Source organism: Astyanax mexicanus, chromosome 4 (assembly GCF_023375975.1).
Source record: "Astyanax mexicanus isolate ESR-SI-001 chromosome 4, AstMex3_surface, whole genome shotgun sequence".
In the NCBI taxonomy this organism is placed as follows: domain Eukaryota; kingdom Metazoa; phylum Chordata; class Actinopteri; order Characiformes; family Acestrorhamphidae; genus Astyanax; species Astyanax mexicanus.
In genome coordinates, this window is record NC_064411.1 from 52,706,275 (window position 1) to 52,728,560 (window position 22,286).

General features: G+C 38.4%; 1 protein-coding gene across 1 annotated transcript in view; it reads right to left on the reverse strand.

Moving 5' to 3' along the window:
• Nucleotides 1–1,849: 1,849 nt before the first annotated feature.
• Nucleotides 1,850–22,286, reverse strand: part of mpp7b (MAGUK p55 scaffold protein 7b) — an 88,043-nt gene continuing 67,606 nt past the window's right edge. Inside the window, exons 14-18 of the mRNA XM_022678681.2 lie at nt 21,452–21,532; nt 15,465–15,558; nt 10,265–10,373; nt 8,192–8,335; nt 1,850–4,388 (exon numbers count right to left, since the gene is read on the reverse strand). Of these exons, the coding sequence (XP_022534402.2) occupies nt 4,176–4,388; nt 8,192–8,335; nt 10,265–10,373; nt 15,465–15,558; nt 21,452–21,532 (641 nt within the window). The 3' untranslated portion in view covers nt 1,850–4,175. The remainder of the gene's footprint in view (nt 4,389–8,191; nt 8,336–10,264; nt 10,374–15,464; nt 15,559–21,451; nt 21,533–22,286) is intronic.

The following is a 22,286-nucleotide window of genomic DNA, read 5'->3' on the forward strand; positions in this document are numbered from 1 at the left end:
ATGGTTAGGGGTTGGGGGGGGGGGGGGGGTGTACAGTGTGTATTTATCGAAAATGTGTTTTGATAAATGTCTTTCACAAAAAATGAGCCAATGCCAATGAGTTTGAGTTAGAAAAAATATTTTTTTAGTATCATTTGATAAAAAATGAAAACGGGTCCCACAGACCTGAACACCACACAAGGGTTAAAGGGGAAAAAAAACTGTAGTTCAAGTCAAATCTGAGCTAATAAAGATGCTACTCCACTTTTCAGGTTCTTCTCAGCTCAACAAATACTCTCCCAAGTACTTCACCATCTTCTCACTCTGGCTTCACTAGAAGGTAAAAGTCAGTGTGGGCTTTTCCCTCCATCGTACCGCCCAGGCCTCTGGCCAAGGTGACCCAGGAAAGTCTCCTGTCCCTCTTTAATTCTGCTTTAATATACTGAGAGATGGAGAAAATAAAGCCCTCTATCTCCTCTGGCTTCTGGAGGACCTGCTAGCTTCCAAAAAAGGGTTCATCCTTTTTTACTCACTTCCTTAACTTGTCTGCACAGATGTGAACTGAACATTTAGATTACTTTTGGGCTTGGGTTTAAATTGTATACCCCATGTTGAGCTGCATCAGCTAAATATATATATTTTTTTATTATCTGGGTACCAACTGGAACTTAGATCCTGCCCAAAAAAATCGAGCCAACCCGCCCTGCCCTATACACTGTGATTTTGAGCCTGAGCTGATTTAAACCAGACATTTTTTTAAATTAGTATGTAGTTAATATTGAGCTTTTTAAATATATTTTTAGGCTGTTTGAATAAGCAAAATATGTTTAGAATGAGGTTTATTAACATTGCAACACTGAAGAAGCATAGACCTATTACTATAATTAAATATAAAAATGTTGTTTTGTCTTAAACAGGCCTAAACATTGGTAAATTAGTCTACAAGAACTTAGATCATGCCTAAAAAAAATTGAGCCAACCTGCCCCGCCCCAACACTGCGATTTCGAGGCCAAGCCTGATTTAAACCCAACATTTTTTATAAGTAAGTAGAGTATTAAACTGAGATTTTAAAAACATTTTCAAACATGCTGTTTAAATGAGCAAAATCTGTTCAGAATGATGTTTATTTACATTGCAACACTTAAGAAGCATAGACCTATTATTATTATTATTAAATATATATATATTTTTTCTTAAACAGGCCTCAACATTGGTAAATTAGTCTACAATAACTTAGATCATGCCCAAAAATTTGAGCCAACCTGCCCTGCCCCATACACTGTGATTTTGAGCCTGAGCCAGATTTTTTGTTAGTAGAGCATTAAAACATAGAGCTTAAGCATTAGAGAATTAGAGCTTTTTAAAAACATTTTCAAACAGGATTGAAAGAGCATAACCAGTTCAAAATGATGTTAATTGATAATTGCAACACTGAAGAAGCATAGACCTGTTACTATTATTAAATATATATTTTTTTCTTTCTTAAACAGGCCTTAACTTTGGAAAATTAGTCTACAAGAATGATGTATAAAACACTTTCTGAAGAACATCCAAAAATTTGGAAAGACATCAACACGCTTTCAGGAGAATGCTAATAGCTCTTTACATTGTACTTAAACTACTTGAGTCAATTCCACTTACCTTTTTGGCTTTTCCATTAAACAAATTTCCTAACCATAAATTGAAACCGTGCTTTTTTAGTACCCATCCATTTATGGGTCCAAACAGGTATAATTGGGTTTCAAATGAGATGTATTAAACCTTGTAGCGCTCTGATTGGCCAGAAAGAATCACCACTGTATACTTTACAAAACGTAGCACATACAAGCCATTTGTAAAAGTGTAACATTTAATAGTAACATTCCCAAAACTAAAACTTAGTTTCAGATGTTGCAGAAACATTACAAGGACATTTAAATATGATAAATAAAAATGTTTTAAGAACATCCAAAATTTTTGACAGACATCAACACGCTTGCAGGAGAACACTAATAGCCCTTTACATTGTATTGTATTAAGACTACTCGACTCAATTCAACTCAACTTTTTTGCTTTTCCATTAGACAAATATGCTAACTAGTACTTGAAACCAGGTCGTTTTTAGTCTTCAGTCATTCATGGATCCAAATAAGTCTAATCAGGTTTAAAATGTGATGTATAAAACCTTGCAGAGCTCTGATTGGCCAGACAGAATCACCACTGTACACTTTACACTACGTACGACAGACATCCAGCACAAACTAGCCATTTGTAAAAGTGCCAGATTGACCCAAGGAAATCTCCTGTCAGTCTTTAATTCTTTTAATGCTTTTCAGCTTTAATATATTGAGAGCTAAATAAAAAATAAACCCCTCTTCCTCTTCCTTCTGGCTTCTGGCTTCTGGAGGACCTGCTAGCTTCCAAGAAATTTTCATACCTTTCTGTATCACTACCTTGTCACTACCATGTCGGCTCGCTCTTCCAGATCAAACACAGCTTCTGTAGAAAAAGATAGCATGGGAACCGTTAGCCCTCTTGGCTTTCCGTCATGGTAAAAAAAAAACGCGATATAACCTTTGCACTAAACTTTTTGAGCTTGGAGAACCTCTGACTGATGGATTGATGTCTCCAGACTCCAGGTCTAAAGGCTTAAGTCAATGTTCTTCAGAGGAGCAGGAGACTCGGATGACTTTAAATCATTTAAATCACTCTAAGCCTCAGGCTTCGATCAACATCAGACGAAAATCGGAAACCTTGTTTATTCTCTTCGAGCTCGGTGGAAATCTGTCCGGTCTGGTGGTGTTTGTACGCCGGGGCTACCTGGACGTGTTTCAGAAGCATCGTCCAGAGTTCCTTCTCCGAGTCCCAGGTTCAGAAAGAGGAACGCGCCCTTGCTCCACCCAGATTAGTCCAAATCGAGAACACATCTTGTTGTGGAAAGTCCATGTCTGCTAGCGATTAACGTCAAAACATGAGCCACAGCAGTACACAACGGCAGAGCGGAGTACAGGAGGAGTCCACTTTACTCAGCAGTTTACATCCAAACGCTGGACAACAGACATGAAGCAATTAGGAATGTTTTCTTTCCAACACATGAACGTATTCCCAACTCAACAGTGAAGCTCAGTAATGAATTAATCAATACAAGAACACAGTGCACTCAGCAGCTGGTTTACAGTCTCGTAATCATCGAGATCTTACACCATTCTTCTATGTTGGAACAGTACAGGGGTTGGACAATGAAACTGAAACACCTGGTTTTAGACCACAATAATTTATTGTGGTGACGGACAGTTCTGGTGGAAACAGGAGATTTTTTGGATACAATCCGGGTTAGCACCCGAACATCCCTTTCAGACAGCTTCCTCTTACAGCGTCCACAGTTAATCCTGTTGGATGTGGTTGGTCCTTCTTGGTGGTATGCTGAGCTGATATTACCCTGGATACCGTGGCTCTTGATGCATCACAAAGACTTGATGTCTTGGTCACAGATGCTCCAGCAAGACGTGCACCAACAATTTGTCCTCTTCTGAACTCTGGTGTGTCACCCATAATAAGCATTGCAATATTTTAATATTTAGAGCAGAACTGTGCTCTTACCCTGCTAATTGAACCTTCACACTCTGCTCTTACTGGTGCAATAATGTGCAATTAATGAAGATTGGCCACCAGGCTGCTCCAATTTAGCCATGAAACCTCCCACACTAAAATGACAGGTGGCGAGATGACTTTTGACGAGTTCAGCACAGCTGTTAACTGAAAGCCTGAAATTCCAGGTGACTCTACCTCATAAAGCTGACTGAGAAAATCAAAAAATCCAGCCAAGATGTGCAAAACTGCCTCTATCTAAGCAAGAGGAGCTACTTTGAAGAATATAATATTATAAAATATATTCTGGTTTGTTTAACACTTTTTTTTTTTATTCACTAAATAATTTTAAAATAATGATGAACTACTGAATTTAAGGTATATCCCAACCTTTAGATGGTACTGTATATTAATAAATAAAATATGAAATGTCTTGGGTTTAAACTGTCTGAAATCAAATAAAAGTCAAAAGTAAGTGCAGGAAACTCTACATTTACCTGAACACAGTGCACTCAGCTCTATAAAACATGTTTTTGATTGGTTTACAGTCTCCTAATCACAGTGTTCTTCTTCTGCACTGTTTGTTTAACTTTGACTATGAGGATAAAAACCCAAAAGTTGCAACAGTTTATGCTGTAATCAGTTCATATGACTGGAATTGCTCAGGCCTGAGCCACGTCTTCGGGATCCAGTTGGTTTCTTTTTCAAGTCTGGCCAGCTCGGCTCTGATCTCCGCGAACGCCAAGGCCAAGTCGTCATTAACGATGATCTTCTCGAATAAGTAGCCGTATTTGTTCTCCATCGTCTGGGCTGTGTTAATCATATCCTCAAAGTCTGCGTCCTGAAAAAAGAAGTGACAAATGGGTTTTACATGCGCTGTACTGCCAAGACCAACAGCGCTAACGGCATAGATGTAGCTTTAGTACAAAAAATAGTCATAGTTTAATATCTGAAGTGACTTTTAGTAAAGTATCTCTAACCATACACCTAACCATGAAACTAACCTTAATCCTAACCATTATTCAACCTTATAACCTAACCCTAACCCTACAGGGGTTGGACAATGAAACTGAAACACCTGGTTTTAGACCACAATAATTTACAGTTCTGGTGGAAACAGGAGAGTTGAGGTGCACATTGAATTCTGTCGTGATTTGATCAGCCTTGATTTTATGTTTTTTGGATACAATCCGGGTTACAGCTTCCTCTTACAGCATCCACAGTTAATCCTGTTGGATGTGGTTGGTCCTTCTTGGGACAAATGGGTTTTACATGCGCTGTACTGCCAAAACCAACAGCGCTAACGGCACAGATGTAGCTTTAGTACAAAAAAATACTCATAGTTCAATGCTTTTAAGTTTACTTGCCAATAATCTACTCTAGTCCTCGTGTACTTCATCATATATTTTTATTAAATCATTATCAACACTTCAACCTTTCCATTGGTAAAATCAAAAGTGTACAGTACCACTCAAATTCAGTACTTTTTCATTATTTTAAAATGTTCAGCATTATAGATTAATACTAAACTCATTCAAACATTACATTATTTAGTAAACAGAAAGTGTTAAACAAACCAGAATTCATTCTTTCAGTTAACAGCTGTGCTGAACTCGTCAAGAGTTAATTCAAAAACTTGAATTTCTTGTCTCTTAATAAAGTGTTTGAGAGCATCAGTTAAAGTAAAGTAGTGAAGAATAGCTCTATTTGAGTAATGTTTTAATCCAGGTTATGGCAGGAACTATTCAACTAAGTAAAGGAACATTTTATCCAGAACCATTTCATGAAATTTGAAAGTATCCTCAAGTGCAGTTTCAAACACCATCAAAAACGTTATGATGAAACCGGCACTCATCAGGACTGCCCCAGGTAAGAAAGAGCAAGAGTTTCTTCTGTTTCTCCATAAGAGCCACCTACTTATATCTTTTATAAATATATATGCGTTTTACTTTACAGAGAAGACCTTCATAAAACCTACTGCCCTGGTGAAAAAAGTAGATTAAAGTATTATTAATTACTAAGCATTATTATGCTATAGTGCACTAAAGTGTTCTTGTAGCCACATTATTATTAATCAGGTATATTAGAAATGTACTGAATGTATTGATGTTGAATATTTTTACATTAGAGTACAAATAGGCTTCTAGTAGCACACTTCTAGTGTACCTCATTGTGTATATATATATATAAAGTTAACGTATATTAAAGTATATATATATATATTTATATTTTTAGCATGTTACAAATTTGCTTTTAATTTTATAAATCTAGTAATTAAAATTAATTTCAAAAAAAGTTACATGATACTTTGTACTTTAATTGAACTACTGTAACAGATGTTTTTAACACACTTTGCTTAAATGTAGAAAAGTATATTTGGAAATAAGTATTTTAGAAGTATATTGAATTATAGTAAACTAAAAGTGTACTTCATAGTAGTGTATTTATTTAAATAATATTTTTTTTCAAAGTTGACTTTCAAACATTTGCTTAAAAGCATAATATTAATGTACTTTTAATATATTTTAAGTAAGTACATAAATCTGTTGGCATATTTACAACATCAATAACGTCGCTGTCCAATGAAAAACCCTTATATTTATTTTTTGTCGATTTTTAGTTTACTACATAATTTGAACAGACAAACTGTCCCCTACACTCTGCCAAAATTTCTTGATGAACGGACCAATAGGAACTCTTCAAAATGACCTGAAAAAAACTCTTTTTACATTGACTTCCATTGAAAGTTTACACATTTTTTTCTCTCTCCTATAAAGTTGCTGTTTTTAAGAAACAATTTTTTCATTGGACAGCGACGATATGTTTTTAAGTACAATTAAGTAAATATATATTTTTTTTTACCAGGGTGACAGATATACGCTGAGGAGTGGTTTTACCAGTCAGCAAAATGCAGGAGACCATAAAGACAGACCCTGCTGTTAGATCCTGACCAGAGCAATGTCCAAAAGTCCAAATGGCCCTTGTTAAAGCGTTGAGTTAATGGAGTCTGGCATGTCGTGTTCAGGGTTAATATGGAAAGACGAGCAGCACTTTCTGTGGTGTGGGGCATCTAGCAGAGCCTGGCAGTACGTGAAACTGCATGCAGGTGTTCAGGGGATGACCTAAGGTTTTTATAAGACCCTGGAGTGGGTTTTTAGGTGGGACGCTTCACAGCATGACCCATATGGAGCTGAGTGGGGTCAGCGATGAAACCGAGACCCCCTGCTGCTCCCCGAAAAACCCCACCAGGCCCGAGCCGAGCCGAGAACCGGAGAACCTGTTCCAGGGGTCTGGAGAACACCTGCAGCCCACCCTGTAACAGTTTTAAAAGGGACCTTTGGCTTGAGGAGTCAGGAGGGCTGGAGGAGGAGGCTGAGATATGCTGGGTCAGGACATGTGACCCGGTCCAGCTTGGGCGTGCACTGGAATTTCAGAGTAGATCATATAGTGAGTTGATAAATGTTTTTTTACGCTGTAGATTAAAAAAACATTTGGTTTACCTATTTGACATCTAATACCTAGTACACCAGTGATGACTTTCTTCTTTAGCATGGCATGAGGAGGCTGAGATATGCTGGGTCATGACCCAGTCCAGCTTCGGCGTGCACTGGACTCGAGTAGAGATTTATACAAGGTGGAATTTCAGAGTGGATCATGTAGTAAGTTGATAAATTCTTGATTTTTGGTTGGTTTTTGACATTTTTGATGTTCAGTTGTGCTGTAGAGCTACATTCCACTCCCAAATAATTGAAACAATGAGGCCAATCCCATTATGTTACAGTGTAGATTAAAAAATATTTGGGATTACCTGTTTGACATCTACCTAGTACACCAGTGTTGACTTTCTTCTTTAGCATGGCATGAGGAGCCTGAGATATGATTGGCCAGTCCAGCTTAGGAGTGCACTGGACTCAATTACAGATTTATACAAGGTGGAATTTCAGAGTGGATCACGTACTGAATGAATAAATTCTTAATTTTGGTCAGTTTTAGATATTTTTGCTTTACAATTAAAGTGTGGAGGTACAATCCACTCAAAAAGTATTGAAACAATGAGGCCAATTCCTTTATTTTAGCTGTAGATCAAAAATATTTGGATTTACCTGTCTGACATCTACCTAGTACACCAGTGACGACTTTCTTCTTTAACATGTCATGAGGGCTGGAAGAGCCTGAGATTGCTGAGTGCTGGAGCAGGACATTTATTTATACAAGGTGGAATTTCAGATTGGATCATGTAGTAAGTTGATAAATTCTTGATTTTTGGTTTGGTTTTGCTATTTTTGACGTACAATTGTGATATGGAGATACAGTCCACTCCCAATAGCATTAAAACAGTGAGGCCAATCCCTTTATTTTACGTTGTAGATTGAAAACATTTGGGTTTACCTGTTTGACATCTGTTACCTAGTACACCAGTGACGACTTTCTTCTTCAGGACTTTGCTAATGCTTATACTGGCTATGGCCGGTATTATGGAAATGGTTCACCCATATGCAGCCCTATGTTTTTATGTTGGTTACTCCTCTAACCATATATTAAAAAATTATTTGGAAGCTAATACAGGTGCCCAAAATGCAAGGTTAGCATATCCATGGCATTAATTAAATGATCATTCACCTGGATACAAGAGGAAATCCTTACCGAAAACGTCCTCGTTGGTGTCACCTCGCCGCACCCAGACAGGATTCTAGCTCTTCTCCGGCTGATCCTGAGCTGTTCCATGGCTGGAGGCTTCACCAACACCACATATGGTTTGAATTCGGTTGTGTACAGCGTCTTCACGGCCTGAAAGCGGAAAACAGAGCAGTTGGGTAAGCATGTTCACGGAAATGTTGGGGCAAATTTGCTAAGTCAGTCTTCAGAGCATTAGCGCGACATCCCTGATCCTGCAGCACAGAATTACAGCCAGAGTTTCCACTGGGCTCGCGTCCTGCTGCTGCTGCTGCTGATGCATCGCTTAATCCTGCGATACCGCAACTTCACCTCATCCCCCAGATCCTGAACACCAGCAGAAAGAGCGAGGAGCTCCCGGAGCGTTAGCGGCTGGAACACTTGACCAGAAGCATTCCAGGCCTGAGCGCGTGGCTCGGCGCGAGGCTCGGTGCGTAATCTTTAATACGAGCCGTACAGCTTGTTCGCTAATTTAGCGAGAATGTTTCTATAAATGTTACAAGCTGATGAAAAATAATCACACCGCAGGAAACGCACCAACCGGAGGAGAGCTGACGGGAGCATCTCGTCCAGCATGACATCATTCCTGCCCCTGGGTTTCAGAGCCAAAGTCAACAAATACATGACATATAATATACGACTCTCTCTCTCTCTCTTTCTTTCACTCTCTCTCTCTATGAAAATGTCTCTCTCTCTTTTTATGTGTGTTTCTCTCTTAATATGACATGTAATATAGAATTCTCTCTCTCGTATTTATCCTATTCTCTCTCATTTCTATCTTTTATATACAGAAATGTATATTTCTGTCTTTATATGGCACGTATATCTCTTAATATAACATTATCTCTCTCTTTCTCTCTTTCTCCTATTCTCTCTCTCTCTATCTGCCTCTGCCTTTTACAGTAATGTAGGACTCCCTCTATTTCTCTTACTCTCTCTCTCTCGCTCACTCTTTCTTTCTTTCTTTCTTTCTCTCTTTCTGTATCATTCTGACATGAAAGACATCTAATGACATGGGCTCTCTCTCTTCTATTTCTCTCACTTTCTGTTTCTCTTGTTTCTCTCTCTCTTTCCGTCTCTCTCTTATTTCTCTCTCTCTCTTTCTGTCTCTCTCTTATTCTCTCTCATTTCTATCTTTTTCTCTCTCTCTCTTTCTCGTATACTCTCTTTCTCATTTATTCTCTTTCTCTCTCTCTCTTTATGTATATTTCTGTATTAATATGACATCATCTCTCTCTTTCGGCCTTTATGTATCTTTCTGTCTTAAATTAACATGTAATGTAGGACTCTCTATATTTCTCTTACTCTCTCTCGCTCGCTCTCTCTTTCTTTTACTCGTTCTCTCATTCTGTATCTTTCTGTCTATCCTTCTGTTTCTCTTTCTTTCTGTCTCTCTTATTATTTCTCCCTCTCTTTCCGTCTCTCTTATTTCTCTCTATTATTTCTCTCTCTCTTTCCGTCTCTCTCTTATTTCTCTCTCTCTCTTTCTGCCGCTTTCTTATTTCTCTATCTTTCTGTCTCTCTCTCTTATCTCTCGCTCTTTCTCTTTTTATGTTTCTCATTCTCTCTCTCTGTATCTTTCTGTTAAAATATGACAAGTTATATAGGACTCTCTTTTTTATGTCTATCTTTCTCTCTATTTAAGTTTCTCTCTATGTTTCTTTCTGTCTCTCCCTCTCTCTCTTTCTGCCTAGGTCTTTCTTTATCTTTGTCTTACTCTCTTTTCCTCTCTCTCTCTCTCTCTATCTCTCTATCTCTCTGTCTTTCTTAATGTTTAAGTCCATCTCTTTTCTCTCTGTCTCTCTCTCTCTCTCTTTCTCTCTCTGTCTGTCTCTATCTCTGTCTTCATGTCTTCATGTTTCTCTCCCTGTATCTTTATCCTTCTCTGTCACTTTATGACGCTCTCTCTGTATGTCTCTTTATCTCTCCCGTTATGTCTCTCTGTCTCTCTCTCTCTTTCTTGTTATGTCTCTTTCTCTCTTGTCTCTCTGTATGACTCTCTCTCTCTCTCTCTCTCTCTCTCTCTCTCTCTCTCTCACTCACATGCGGTTCCACATCCAGCAGGCAGACCTTGCTCTCCGCTAGAACCGTGCGCACCGAGTCCACACTGGTACCGTAGTAGTGTCCCCCGTGTTCTCCGTACTCCACAAACCTGCAGGATGGGGGACGAAGAAAACCCGAATCACAATTTCCCCTCAGAAAAGAGATCATTCTGAGAGTCCTACGACAAATTGTTAGTGCAGTCACCGCAAAGACCATCAAAAACATTATGATGATGGAACTGGCACTTATCAGGACCGCCCCAGGAAATGAAGAGCAAGAGTTCCCTCTGTTGTAGAGGATAAGTTAATCAGAGTTACCAGCCTCAGGAACACTTTTAAACTTTTACATGATTTTTAAATGATTTCTTCATTAAGAACATTAAAAGTATGTTCAAATTAAGTAAAGAATACTAAAAGTAACATTTTCCATTTCATGTATTTTATGAAAATACACATTAAATATACTTTTTCTGTATTTCCATAAAATTAATTTTAAAGCAATGTACTTTAAATTATATGTTGTGTTGACAGAATACTGTATATATACTGTATATAGTGGCTTTAAATACTTCTTGAATGCACTTTAGCATGTTTTTTTTTTTCCAGTAAATGCAAAGTAGTACATTTACAATATACTTCAAGTGTATTAAAATAGGTGTTTAATCTATATGAAAAAAGCAGCACTCAAAAGCATAGTTTAATGTTTTTATGTTGTGTTAAATATGTTAAATATAGCTTAATTACAACTGAAATATACTTAGGTTGCTGTAAGTTCCACGAGTTCCAAAATAGTACATTTAGTATGTATTTAAGTATATATTTTAATTTAAAAAAGTATGTACTTTTCCATGTTAAGTATACTTTAAATATATATATATATTTAATACACTTTGCCTAGCCTGGGCAACAAATGAAATGGCTTTGTACTGATTGCATATGTTACATATGTTTTGTCTGCATTTTCCGTACTGTCCCATCGTATTTTTATGACTCGTGCTTGTGTGTTACTTTAAGTTACGCTAACAGACGTCAAGTTAAGTTTTTCCTTCCGATTCGGAAACACAGAGTTTTCCTACAACTGTAGCAATATGTTCCATATTACTGATGAATAATAGCGCTTCCATTTTTCAGAGCTTTTTGGAAGCGTACGCGTATCCCATCGCTCAATCACAGTCAGTTATGATGGCTCTTGACTGACGGGTGTGTTTAAGCGTCTGCGGGGGCCGGAGCCGAGGCGCTCGCATGCTGCCGGAGCTGCAGCCAAAGCGCCTGCGGTCAATTCGCCACACTCATCCCTTTGCAGAGCGTATATAAATATATATGTGGCACATGAGAGTGGTGAGCGCCTTGGCCCGGTTCCCACCGGCTCGTACGGCGAGAGAGGGGAAAATGGGACGGAGCCCAAACCCGTCATCCACCCGCCACATCTTACTCCTCTCGTCTCCTGCTCTGGTTTAGCATTAGCGATAATAGCGCGCCGGCTGGGGGCCGTTTGGAGGAGTAAGCTGTAGCGTATTCCAGAAGATCACCCGGTGCGTCCAGACGCTTTGGCTCGGCGCAGCTTTATCTAATCTCCTATGTTACACTTTAAATTGGATTCACCTGTTTGGTCAAACAGTGCAGGACGGGGGCCAAGCACTTCCAGCCAGCCCCCACAGGGAAGAGAACTGCAGCCTTTTCCAAACTATTGTCAATTTTGCTGGTAAAAACAAGCCAATTCATCCTTTTACGCCTTTTCTGTGATTTTGTCGCTTTAATCCATGGATTATCTGATTAGATCGCTTTAACAGATACTTATAAAAGTACACTAGAGAGATTATAGTGCAACATATGCTGCTGCCTTTAAGATGACCTTCAGTTTTACATCTTTTCTAGGTACAATCTTGCATTTTTCTACAAAACAATGCAAAACCACATACTGGGGAGTTTGGAAGATTTGGGAAGAGTTGGTGAGAGTTGAGAAGAATTAAGTTGAGTTGGGAAGAATTGAGAAGAGTCAATAAGAGTTGGGAAGAGTTGAGAAGAGTTGAGAAAAATTGATAAGAGTTGAGAGGAATTGAGAAGAGTTCATAAGATTTGAGAAGAGTTGGGGAGAGTTGAGAGGAGTTGAGAAGAGTTTAGAAGAATTGAGAAGAGTTGGAAAGAGTTGAGAAGAGTTGAGAAAAGTTGGGAAGAGTTGGGCAGAATTGAGAAGAATTGAGAAGAGTTGAGAAAAGTTGAGAAGAGTTGAGAAGAGTTGGGCAGAATTTAGAAGAATTGAGAAGAGTTCATAAGAGTTGAGAAGAGTTGAGAAGAGTTGGGCAGAATTGAGAAGAATTGAGAAGAGTTGAGAAAAGTCGAGAAGAGTTGAGAAGAGTTGGGCAGAATTTAGAAGAATTGAGAAGAGTTCATAAGAGTTGAGAAGAGTTGAGAAGAATTGATAAGAGTTGAGAATAGTTGAAAATAGTTGTGAAGAGTTGAGAAGGGTTGGGAAGAGTTGGGCAGAATTGAGAAGAATTGAGAAGAGTTCATAAGAGTTGAGAAGAGTTGAGAAGAATTAATAAGAGTTGAGAAGAGTTGGGCAGAATTTAGAAGAATTGAGAAGAGTTCATAAGAGTTGAGAAGAATTGAGAAGAGTTGAAAATAGTTGTGAAGAGTTGAAAAGGGTTGGGAAGAGTTGTGAAGAGTTGAGAAGGGTTGGGAAGAGTTGGGCAGAATTGAGAAGAGTTCATAAGATTTGAGAAGAGTTGGGGAGAGTTGGGAAGAGTTGAGAATAGTTAATAAGAGTTGGGAATAGTTGGGGAGAGTTGGGAAGAGTTGGGCAGAATTGAGAAGAATTGAGAAAAGTTGAGAAGAGTTGAGAAGAGTTGGGCAGAATTTAGAAAAGTTGAGAAGAGTTCATAAGAGTTGAGAAGAGTTGAGAAGAGTTGGGCAGAAATGAGAAGAATTGAGAAGAGTTGAGAAAAGTCGAGAAGAGTTGGGCAGAATTTAGAAGAATTGAGAAGAGTTCATAAGAGTTGAGAAGAGTTGAGAAGAATTGATAAGAGTTGAGAAGAGTTCATAAGAGTTGAGAAGAGTTGAGAAGAATTGATAAGAGTTGAGAAGAGTTGAGAATAGTTGAAAATAGTTGTGAAGAGTTGAGAAGGGTTGGGAAGAGTTGGGCAGAATTGAGAAGAATTGAGAAGAGTTCATAAGAGTTGAGAAGAGTTGAGAAGAATTAATAAGAGTTGAGAAGAGTTGGGCAGAATTTAGAAGAATTGAGAAGAGTTCATAAGAGTTGAGAAGAATTGAGAAGAGTTGAAAATAGTTGTGAAGAGTTGAAAAGGGTTGGGAAGAGTTGTGAAGAGTTGAGAAGGGCTGGGAAGAGTTGGGCAGAATTGAGAAGAATTGAGAAGAGTTGAGAAAAGTTGAGAAGAGTTGAGAAGAGTTGAGAAGGGTTGGAAAGAGTTGGGAAGAGTTGAGAATAGTTGGGAAGAGTAAGGAAGGGTAGTGAGGAGTTGGTAGTGAGAGTCTTTTGGCTTCAGACTCAGGGATTGGACCGTAGACGTCTGGGAACTGGTCTGTTAATCGAAGATGAGTGTAATTCAATGCAGTCATGCTAAAACCAGCCAGGCCTTTCCTCCCTGTAGCTCTAAACTCTGGAAAAGTCTGACTGTCTGCCTCTCCAGAGTCTGTGCCACCGTACCGCTCTGGCCGCCTCCCCTCCTCATGTCCGACTAACAAGTCGCCTGAAACCGCAGAGCCTCTTAAAATATCCCCTCCGTTCAATATAACGTGACACTGTTCTCGGACTCGCTCTGCAGAGATTTCCATCTGCTTTCCAGTGAAAACGCAGCGCTGGGAGGGAGGGAGGGAGGGAGGGAGGGATGAAGGGAGGGAGGGGCGGGTATTTCCTGTCAGGTTTGGGTCGCGAGCGGCTGCTTTTAAAACCTAAAAAGGATTAAATATGTGATGTAAATTCCAGGAGCATCTCTGAAGGCTGGAGCGGTGCAGTCGGAACGCTGGAGCTCAGGAATGATGGATGGAAAAAGGGAAGAGAAGAGGAACTAATGAGAGTGAGAGGACGGAGAGTTTGCGCCTCTTTTGCCGCGTTGAATTAAAAACTCTGCCAGTTAGCTGAGAGCAGAATTCCAGGGTGGAATTCCCAAATTTTACTGAATACACAGTTCGGTCCTGTACGGAAATCTGATAACTTTGCTGTCCAATGAAAAACAAGTATCTTCATTTTTGTCGATTTTTAGTTTATTAGATAATTTAAACAGACAAACTGTCTCTTACACTGTGCTAAAATTTCCTGATGAACGGACCAAAAGAAATACTCCAAAATTACCTGAAATAAACTCTTTTTACATTGACCTCCATTGAAAGATTAGAAAGTTTTTTCTCTCTCCTCTAAAGTTGCTGTTTGGGAGAGACCACATCAGATTCTGAATCAGTTTCTCTGATTTTGCTATTTATAGGTTTATGTTTGAGTAAAATGAACATTGTTGTTTTATTCTATAAACTACAGACAACATTTCTCCCAAATTCCAAATAAAAATATTTTAGCCATTTAGAGCATTTATTTACAGAAAATTAGAAATGGCTGAAATAAAAAAAAAGACGCAGAGCTTTCAGACCTCAAATAATAATGCAAAGAAAACAAGTTCATATTCATAAAGTTTTAAGAGTTCAGAAATCAATATTTGGTGGAATAACCCTGTTTTTTAATCACAGTTTTTATGCATCTTGGCATCATGTTCTCCTCCACCAGTCTTACACACTGCTTTTGGATAACTTTATGCTGCTTTACTCCTGGTGCAAAAATTCAAGCAGTTCAGTTAGCTTTGATGGTTTGTGATCACAAGCTGTTTTTTTTATTTTATCTTTATCTTATCAATTATTTTAGTTATTACTGCACTTCTTCACCTGTCAGACTAACTCAAAAATGTTTTCTTTACAAGAGGACAAAATATTTTGAACTGATGTCAATGTGAAAAGAAAATGCACTTCTTTAGGTCCCTCCCTTATGAAATTTAGACAAAATGTAAAAATAAAAAAAATCTCCTTGCGGATATATATTTTAAATGTGTTGTTAGACAAAACAAAATGCAGTTTATTCATAACCATTAATATGTTTAAATGTATCTTAAGCTTTAGGCTAAGTTCCATATAGAACACACAAAAGCATCCAAGCATCTTAAACTGTATAAAAACAGTGTTTGTTGGTGTTTTCGGCCTACTTGTGGTTGAGGATGTGATTTTCGAACATGTGTTTGGAGATAAAATGATACTCCACTCCGTCTCTCTCGTGTCTTCTGCACTCGCGGGTCGTATCTGTGAAAATCAGAGCAGAAATGTATTTTTAAAGAAGAATTACACTCACAATTTACATCATTAGTGCAACTTTAGTCCTACATTTTCCTCAGCAGTGCAACTTTAGTCTTAAATTTACCTCAGCATTGCAACTTTAGTCTTAAATTTACCTCAGCATTGCAAATTTAGTCTTAAATTAACCTCAGCAGTACAACTGTAGTCTTAAATTGACCTCAGCAGTACAACTTTAGTCCTAGATTTTCCTTAGCAGTGCAAATTTAGTCCTAAATTTACCTCAGTAGTGCAACTTTAGACATACATTTCCCTTAATAGTTCACTTTTAGTGGTAAATTTACCTCAGTACTGCAACTTCAGTCATAAATTTAACTCAGTAGTTCGACGTTAGTCTTAAATTCTTAAAAGACGTTAAAGACGTTAAAGACGTTAGTCTTTTTCGACTTGTAAACTTAGTCGTGCAACTTTAGTCATAAATTTATCTCAGCAGCGCAACTTTTGACAAATATTTTCCTCAGTAGTTTTTTTTAAACTACTGCAACTTTCGTTCTAAATTTGCCTTAGCACTGCAAGTTTAAACATCAATTTACCTCAGAAGTACAACTTTATTGTCACATTTACCTCAGCAGTGCAACTTTAGATGTAAGTTTACCTCAGCAGTGCAACTTTAAATGTACATTTACCACAGAACTGCAAGTTTAAACAAAATTTTACCTCAGCACTGCAACCTCAGTCTTACATTTACCTCAGCAGTGCAATTTTAATAATCTGTTTACCTCAGAAGTGCACATTTAGTCTTAAATTTGCCTCAGAAGTGCAACTTTAGTAATAAATTTGCCAAACAAAGTCTAAACTTCAGAAATTAGTTTACCGTTTACCTCAGCAGTGTTAATAGCAATAACAAACAACAAATTAGTTAGTTGCTAAATGTAAATGCTAGAAAATGTTGAAAATAATAATTGAGATATTAGTTTAAATGTTTTAAACATAGCAGTAACCAACTTGTGATGAAAATGCCTTACAACATGGCAGTTAATAAACATAAGACAGTTAATTATAATGCACATTTTATGTGTTAATTTGAATAGTAATGTCATTTTAAAACATTTACTATCAACCCATTGATTTTTTTCATAAAAATATATAAAATAAAACACGTTAAAAACATTTCAGTCTGAGAAATACACCACTCCCACATGCTCTTGTACATTTTCAGACGGTCCCTAACTCTAACTCTTAAGCTCTACAGCACTTCTGGAAGGACTTTAACTATGAGCTTCATCAGTGTCACACAAAAAAGGTAAAGCAAAAGAAAAGAACCCCCCTCCTCTCCCCCTCTTTTACTCCCTATTCCAATTCTATATTTAAGGATGTGAGGATCCTCTTACCGGACTGCAGAAGCACTCTGACAGCAGAAGCATGCTCATTTGTATTAAACGCAGCATTTTGAAAAGCTATTAGCTTTCCCCGAAGCTTTGATGGGCAGTAAACGAGGCTGAATATCATTACTTATGCTGATGAATTAAATGATTACTTTTGCGATATCTCTTTATGGCAGATTTATGAGCTTCAGGCTTCCGTGCATGGCTCAGTTATACGCCTTATCACTCAGCTGGCAAAGCTCCGGTCAGGGAGCGACTGCGCTGTGTTTCTATCCAGCTGAGAGAAGCACACACACACACACACACACACACACACACACGTCTTTCTGTACTTCTGAGGACCTTATTATACTTGTGAGGAACTTTCTATACTTTTAAGGACCTTATTATATTTGTCAAGAGCTTTCTATACTTGTGAGGACTTTACAATACTTGTGAGGATCTTACTGTATTTGTGCTGACCTTATTATGCTTGTGAGGACCTTTTTCTAAAGATAAGGAACTTTCTATACTTGTGAGGACCTTATTATATTTGTGAGGACTTTACAATACTTTTGATGACCTTATAATACTTGTAAGGATCTTTGTATAAAGGCTAGGAACTTTCTATTCTTGTGAGGATCTTACTATACTTGTGAAAACCTTAGTACAGATATGATGACCTTACTTTACTATACTTGTGAGAATCGTTCTATACTTGTGAGGATCTTACTATACTTGTGAGGATCTTTCTATACTTGTGAGGATCTTACTATACTTGTGAGGATCTTACTGTACTTGTGAGGATCTTTCTATACTTGTGAGAACCTTATTATATTTGTGAGGACTTTACAACAATTGTGAGGACGTTTCTATACTTCTGAGGATCTCACTATACTTGTAAATATCTTTCTATACTTGTGAGGATCTTTCTATACTTGTGAGGATCTTACTATACTTGTGAGGATCTTACTATACTTGTGAGGATATTTTTATACTTGTGAGGACCTTTCTATACTTGTGAAAACCTTAGTACAGATGTGAGGACCTTACTTTACAATACTTGTGAGGATTTTTCTATACTTGTGAGGATCTTTCTATACTTGTGAGGATCTTACTATACTTGTGAGGATCTTTCTATACTTGTGAGGATCTTTTTATACTTGTGAGGTTCTTACTACACATGTGAAGACCTTATTATACTTTTGAGGACCTTTCTCTAAAGGCGAAGAACTTTCTATACTTGTGAAGACCTTACTATACTTGTGATGATCTTTCTATACTTGTGAAGACCTTACTATACTTGTGAGGAGCTTTCTATACTTGTGAGGACCTTAATATATTTGTGAGGAAATTTCTATACTTGTGAGGACCTTACTATTGTGGTGAGGATATTTCTATATTTTTGGTGACATTTCTATTCTTCGTTTGAGAATCGTTTTATACACAATTGCACCAAGACCAGTACACACACACACACACACATACAGAGCATTTGGCCTGGTGCTGGACCCGAGCAGGGGTGGTAAAAGGTTTATAGTTTGTTTTGGCTGATGTGAGAAACGTGTGGATAATTAGAGTTAGGGTGTGTGGTGAGCTCCTGTAGCCTCGTTAAACTCTGAGCGTGCTTTAACTCTGACTCAGACCAGTTAAACTGACGTCCACTCGCTGCCTAACCTGGCTAAAAGTGTGTGGACACCCCTTCTAATCAATGCTATGTACATCCAGATTCTAAAAAAGATGCAATTTTGAGACAGTCTCTTGCCCTGAAGAAGCTTCAATTTTGAAACGGCCCCTGGCTCTGAATAAAATGCAATTTTGAGACATTTTTGGCTCTGAAGAAGATTTATGAGACTGTCCCTTGCCCTGAAAAATATGTAAATTGGAGATGACTCCTTGTTCTGAAGATGCAATTTCGAGACGGTCCCTGGCTCTGAAGAAGGTAAATTTTTTGAGATGGTCCCTGGCTCAAAAAAAGATGCAATTTTATGATGGCCCCTAGCTCTAAAAAAAAAAAAAAGTAATTTGGAGACTGACCCTGTCCCTTTACAAGGCGCATTTTTGAGACTGTCCCTGTCTCTGAAGAAGATACATTTTTAAGATGGTCCATGGCTCAAAGGAAGAAACAATTTAGAGATGGTCCCTGCAATTTTTAGAATACCTCTGGGTTGTTAGCAGATGAAGAGATGTGTGTTTAAGTCGAAGCTTAATAAAACACAGTATACAATTTTGAGACTGTCCCTGGCTCTGAAGAAAATGCAATTTTAAGATGATCTCTGGCTCTTACAATTTTTAGATGGCCTCTGGATGGTTAGCAGATGAAGTGATTTGTTTAAGTCAAAGCTTAATAAAACATATTTTTCCATTTTGAGACGGTCCCTGGCTCTAAAGAAGATGCAAGTTTGAGATAATCCCAGACTCTGAAGAAGATGCAATTTTGAGACGGTCCCTGGCTCTAAAGAAGATGCAATTGTGAGACGGTCCCTGGCTCTGAAGAAGATGCAATTTGGAGATGGTCCCTGGCTCTGTAGAAAATGCATTTTTGAGACGGTCCCTGGCTCTAAGGAAGATGCAATTTTGAGATGGTCCCTAGCCTTGAAAAATATGAAATTATGAGATGGTCCCTGGGCCTAAAGAAGATGCATTTTTGAGATGGTCCCTGGCTCTAAAGAAAATGCAATTTTGAGACGGTTCCTGGCTCTAAAAAAGATGCAATTTTGAGATAATCCCTGTTTCTTTACAAGGTGCATTTTCATGGCCCTATAACAGATGTAATCGGCAGATCAATCCTTGCTCAGAAGATACAATTTTGAGATTAGCCCTGGCTCTGAAGAAGATGCAATTTTGAGCCAGTCCCTAGATCTAAAAAAGATGCTATTTTGAGACGGTCCCTACCTCTAAAGAAGATGCAATTTTGAGACGGTCCCTGTCTCTTTACAAGGTGCATTTATAAGATTTTCCCTGGCTCTAAAGAAGACACGTTTTTAAGATGCAATTTTTAGACATTCTCTGGGTTGTTAGCAGATGAAGTGATGTGTTTAAGTCAAAGCTTAATAAAACACAGTATACAATTTTAAGACCGTTCCTGGCTCTAAAGAAGATGCTATTTGAAGATGGTCCCTGGCTCTGAATTAAATGCAATTTTGAGGCAATTCATGGCACTATAACAGATGTAATCGGCAGATGAATCCTTGCTCAGAAGATAAAATTTTGATATGAGCCCTGGCTCTGAAGAAGATGCAATTTTGAGCCGGTCCCTGGCTCTGAAGAAGATGCAATTTTGAGCCGGTCCCTGGCTCTGAAGAAGATGCAATTTTGAGACGGTCCCTGGCTCTGAAGAAAATGCAATTTTGAGATGGTCCCTACCTCTGAAGAAGGTGAATTTTTGAGATTGTCCCTGATTCTGAAAATTATGAGACGGTTCCTAGCTCTAAAAAAGATTTAATTTTGAGACTGTCCCTGGCTCTGAAAAAGATGTAATTTGGAGATGATTCCTTGCTATGAATATGCCATTTTGACATGAGCCCTAGCTCTAAAATAGATGCAATATTGAGACGGTCCCTGCCCTTTACAAGGTGCATTTTTAAGATGGTCCATGGCTCTGAGGAAGATACAATTTAGAGAGGGTCCCTGGCTCTGAAGAAGATGCAATTTTTAGACTACCTCTGAGTCGTTAGCAGAGACAGTCCCTGTCCCTGTCTCTAAAGAAGATGAGATTTTGAGACTTTTAAGGTTATAGCTTTTTATCTGTCCATGAAACTGTACATTATCTAGGTGTTGTTGCATTTATTACAAAAACCTGATTGTCTGAGACAAACTGACTAAAAGAAATAAAAGAATGGAATTTGAGATGATGTCTTCTTAAATCAGAGAGGCAGGATAAACTGTGGGCTACGCTACCATTGTGGACTCCGTAGAGTTGTTCATCAGGGCTTTATGTGCCTGCAGGGATGGAGGCCTGAAACATTAGCCGCCACTGTTCAGCTCTCCGAATAAAAACTAACAATGGCAACATGGCTGTTTACCTTTTGTGGGTTATACGTTTTCCGTTGTTAGCTGTGTCTGTCACACACAGAGCCCGGCTCTCAGATTGACGCTAAATCACCGCCTCCGTTTCTAACTGGACGTTCTGGCGCTCACGGCTGGAGAGGTGTAAATCAAATAAATGTGTGTGTCAGAGCGACTAAAGCCCCTCACCCTGCTTCACGACATGCTGGAGTGTGGTCAGAATTATAGTGGGCTGTCAGCCGGAGCTTGTGTGGGGGGGTAAAGCCAACCAGTGCGCCAACTGGAGGCAGGAGGATGGCAGGAGTCCAGCATGGGGAAGAAAATTCAGACCTCCATCAGTCCACACTGACAGTCCGGCTGTGAGAGGAGGCCTTAATTCCCTTTTTTCCTCTTACTCTTTCTCAGACTAGCAGTGAAAAGCTGACTCTGCTCTATAAGCTTATGGTAAACCTCCAGGCTTAATTGTAAATCATCACAACACCACAAATGCTGTGGTGGTTTTGTGAAAGTGTGAATAAGGCTGAACTCACGTGGTACAGGAACGCTGAAGTGTTCTGGATCCGAGAGCAGCAGCTTTCTCTTCAGCTCACTTACGCCCACCCCGCTGGGCCCTGCCGAACATACATACACATGGTACAAGCCAAATTATGTTCCATACTTTAGATATACAGCTCTGGAAAAAAATAAGAAAGCACTTAAAAATTATGAGGAAGGTGGATGATCACACGCCATCAAACCAAGCTGAACTGCTTGAATTTTTGCACCAGGAGTAAAGCAGCATAAAGTTATCCAAAAGCAGTGTGTAAGACTGGTGGAGGAGAACATGATGCCAAGATGCATAAAAACTGTGATTAAAAGCAGCCAGGATTATTCCACCAAATATTGATTTCTGAACTCTTAAAACTTTATGAATATAAACTTGTTTTTTTGCATTATTTGAGGTCTGAAAGCTCTGCATCTTTTTTGTAATTTCAGCCATTTCTCATTTCCTGCAAATAAATGCTCTAAATGACAATATTTTTATTTGGAATTTGGGAGAAATGTTGTCTGTAGTTTATAGAATAAAACAACAATGTTCATTTTACTCAAACATAAATCTATAAATAGCAAAATCAGAGAAACTGATTCAGAATCTGAAGTGGTCTCTTCATTTTTTCCAGAGCTGGTTGACAAAAACCTGAAGGTAGACCAAAAGCTACAAAACATTATACAGAAATATTCACGTTGAATACTTTGAATGTTGTTTTCCTTCTTCCACAAAGAGATGTTTGGTTCTGATAGTGACATTAGTAGTGTAGTCAAGACTAGTACTGTTAAGTAATGGTGAGTTCCAAGTTGAGAGCAAGTTCAGGACACATTGGATCC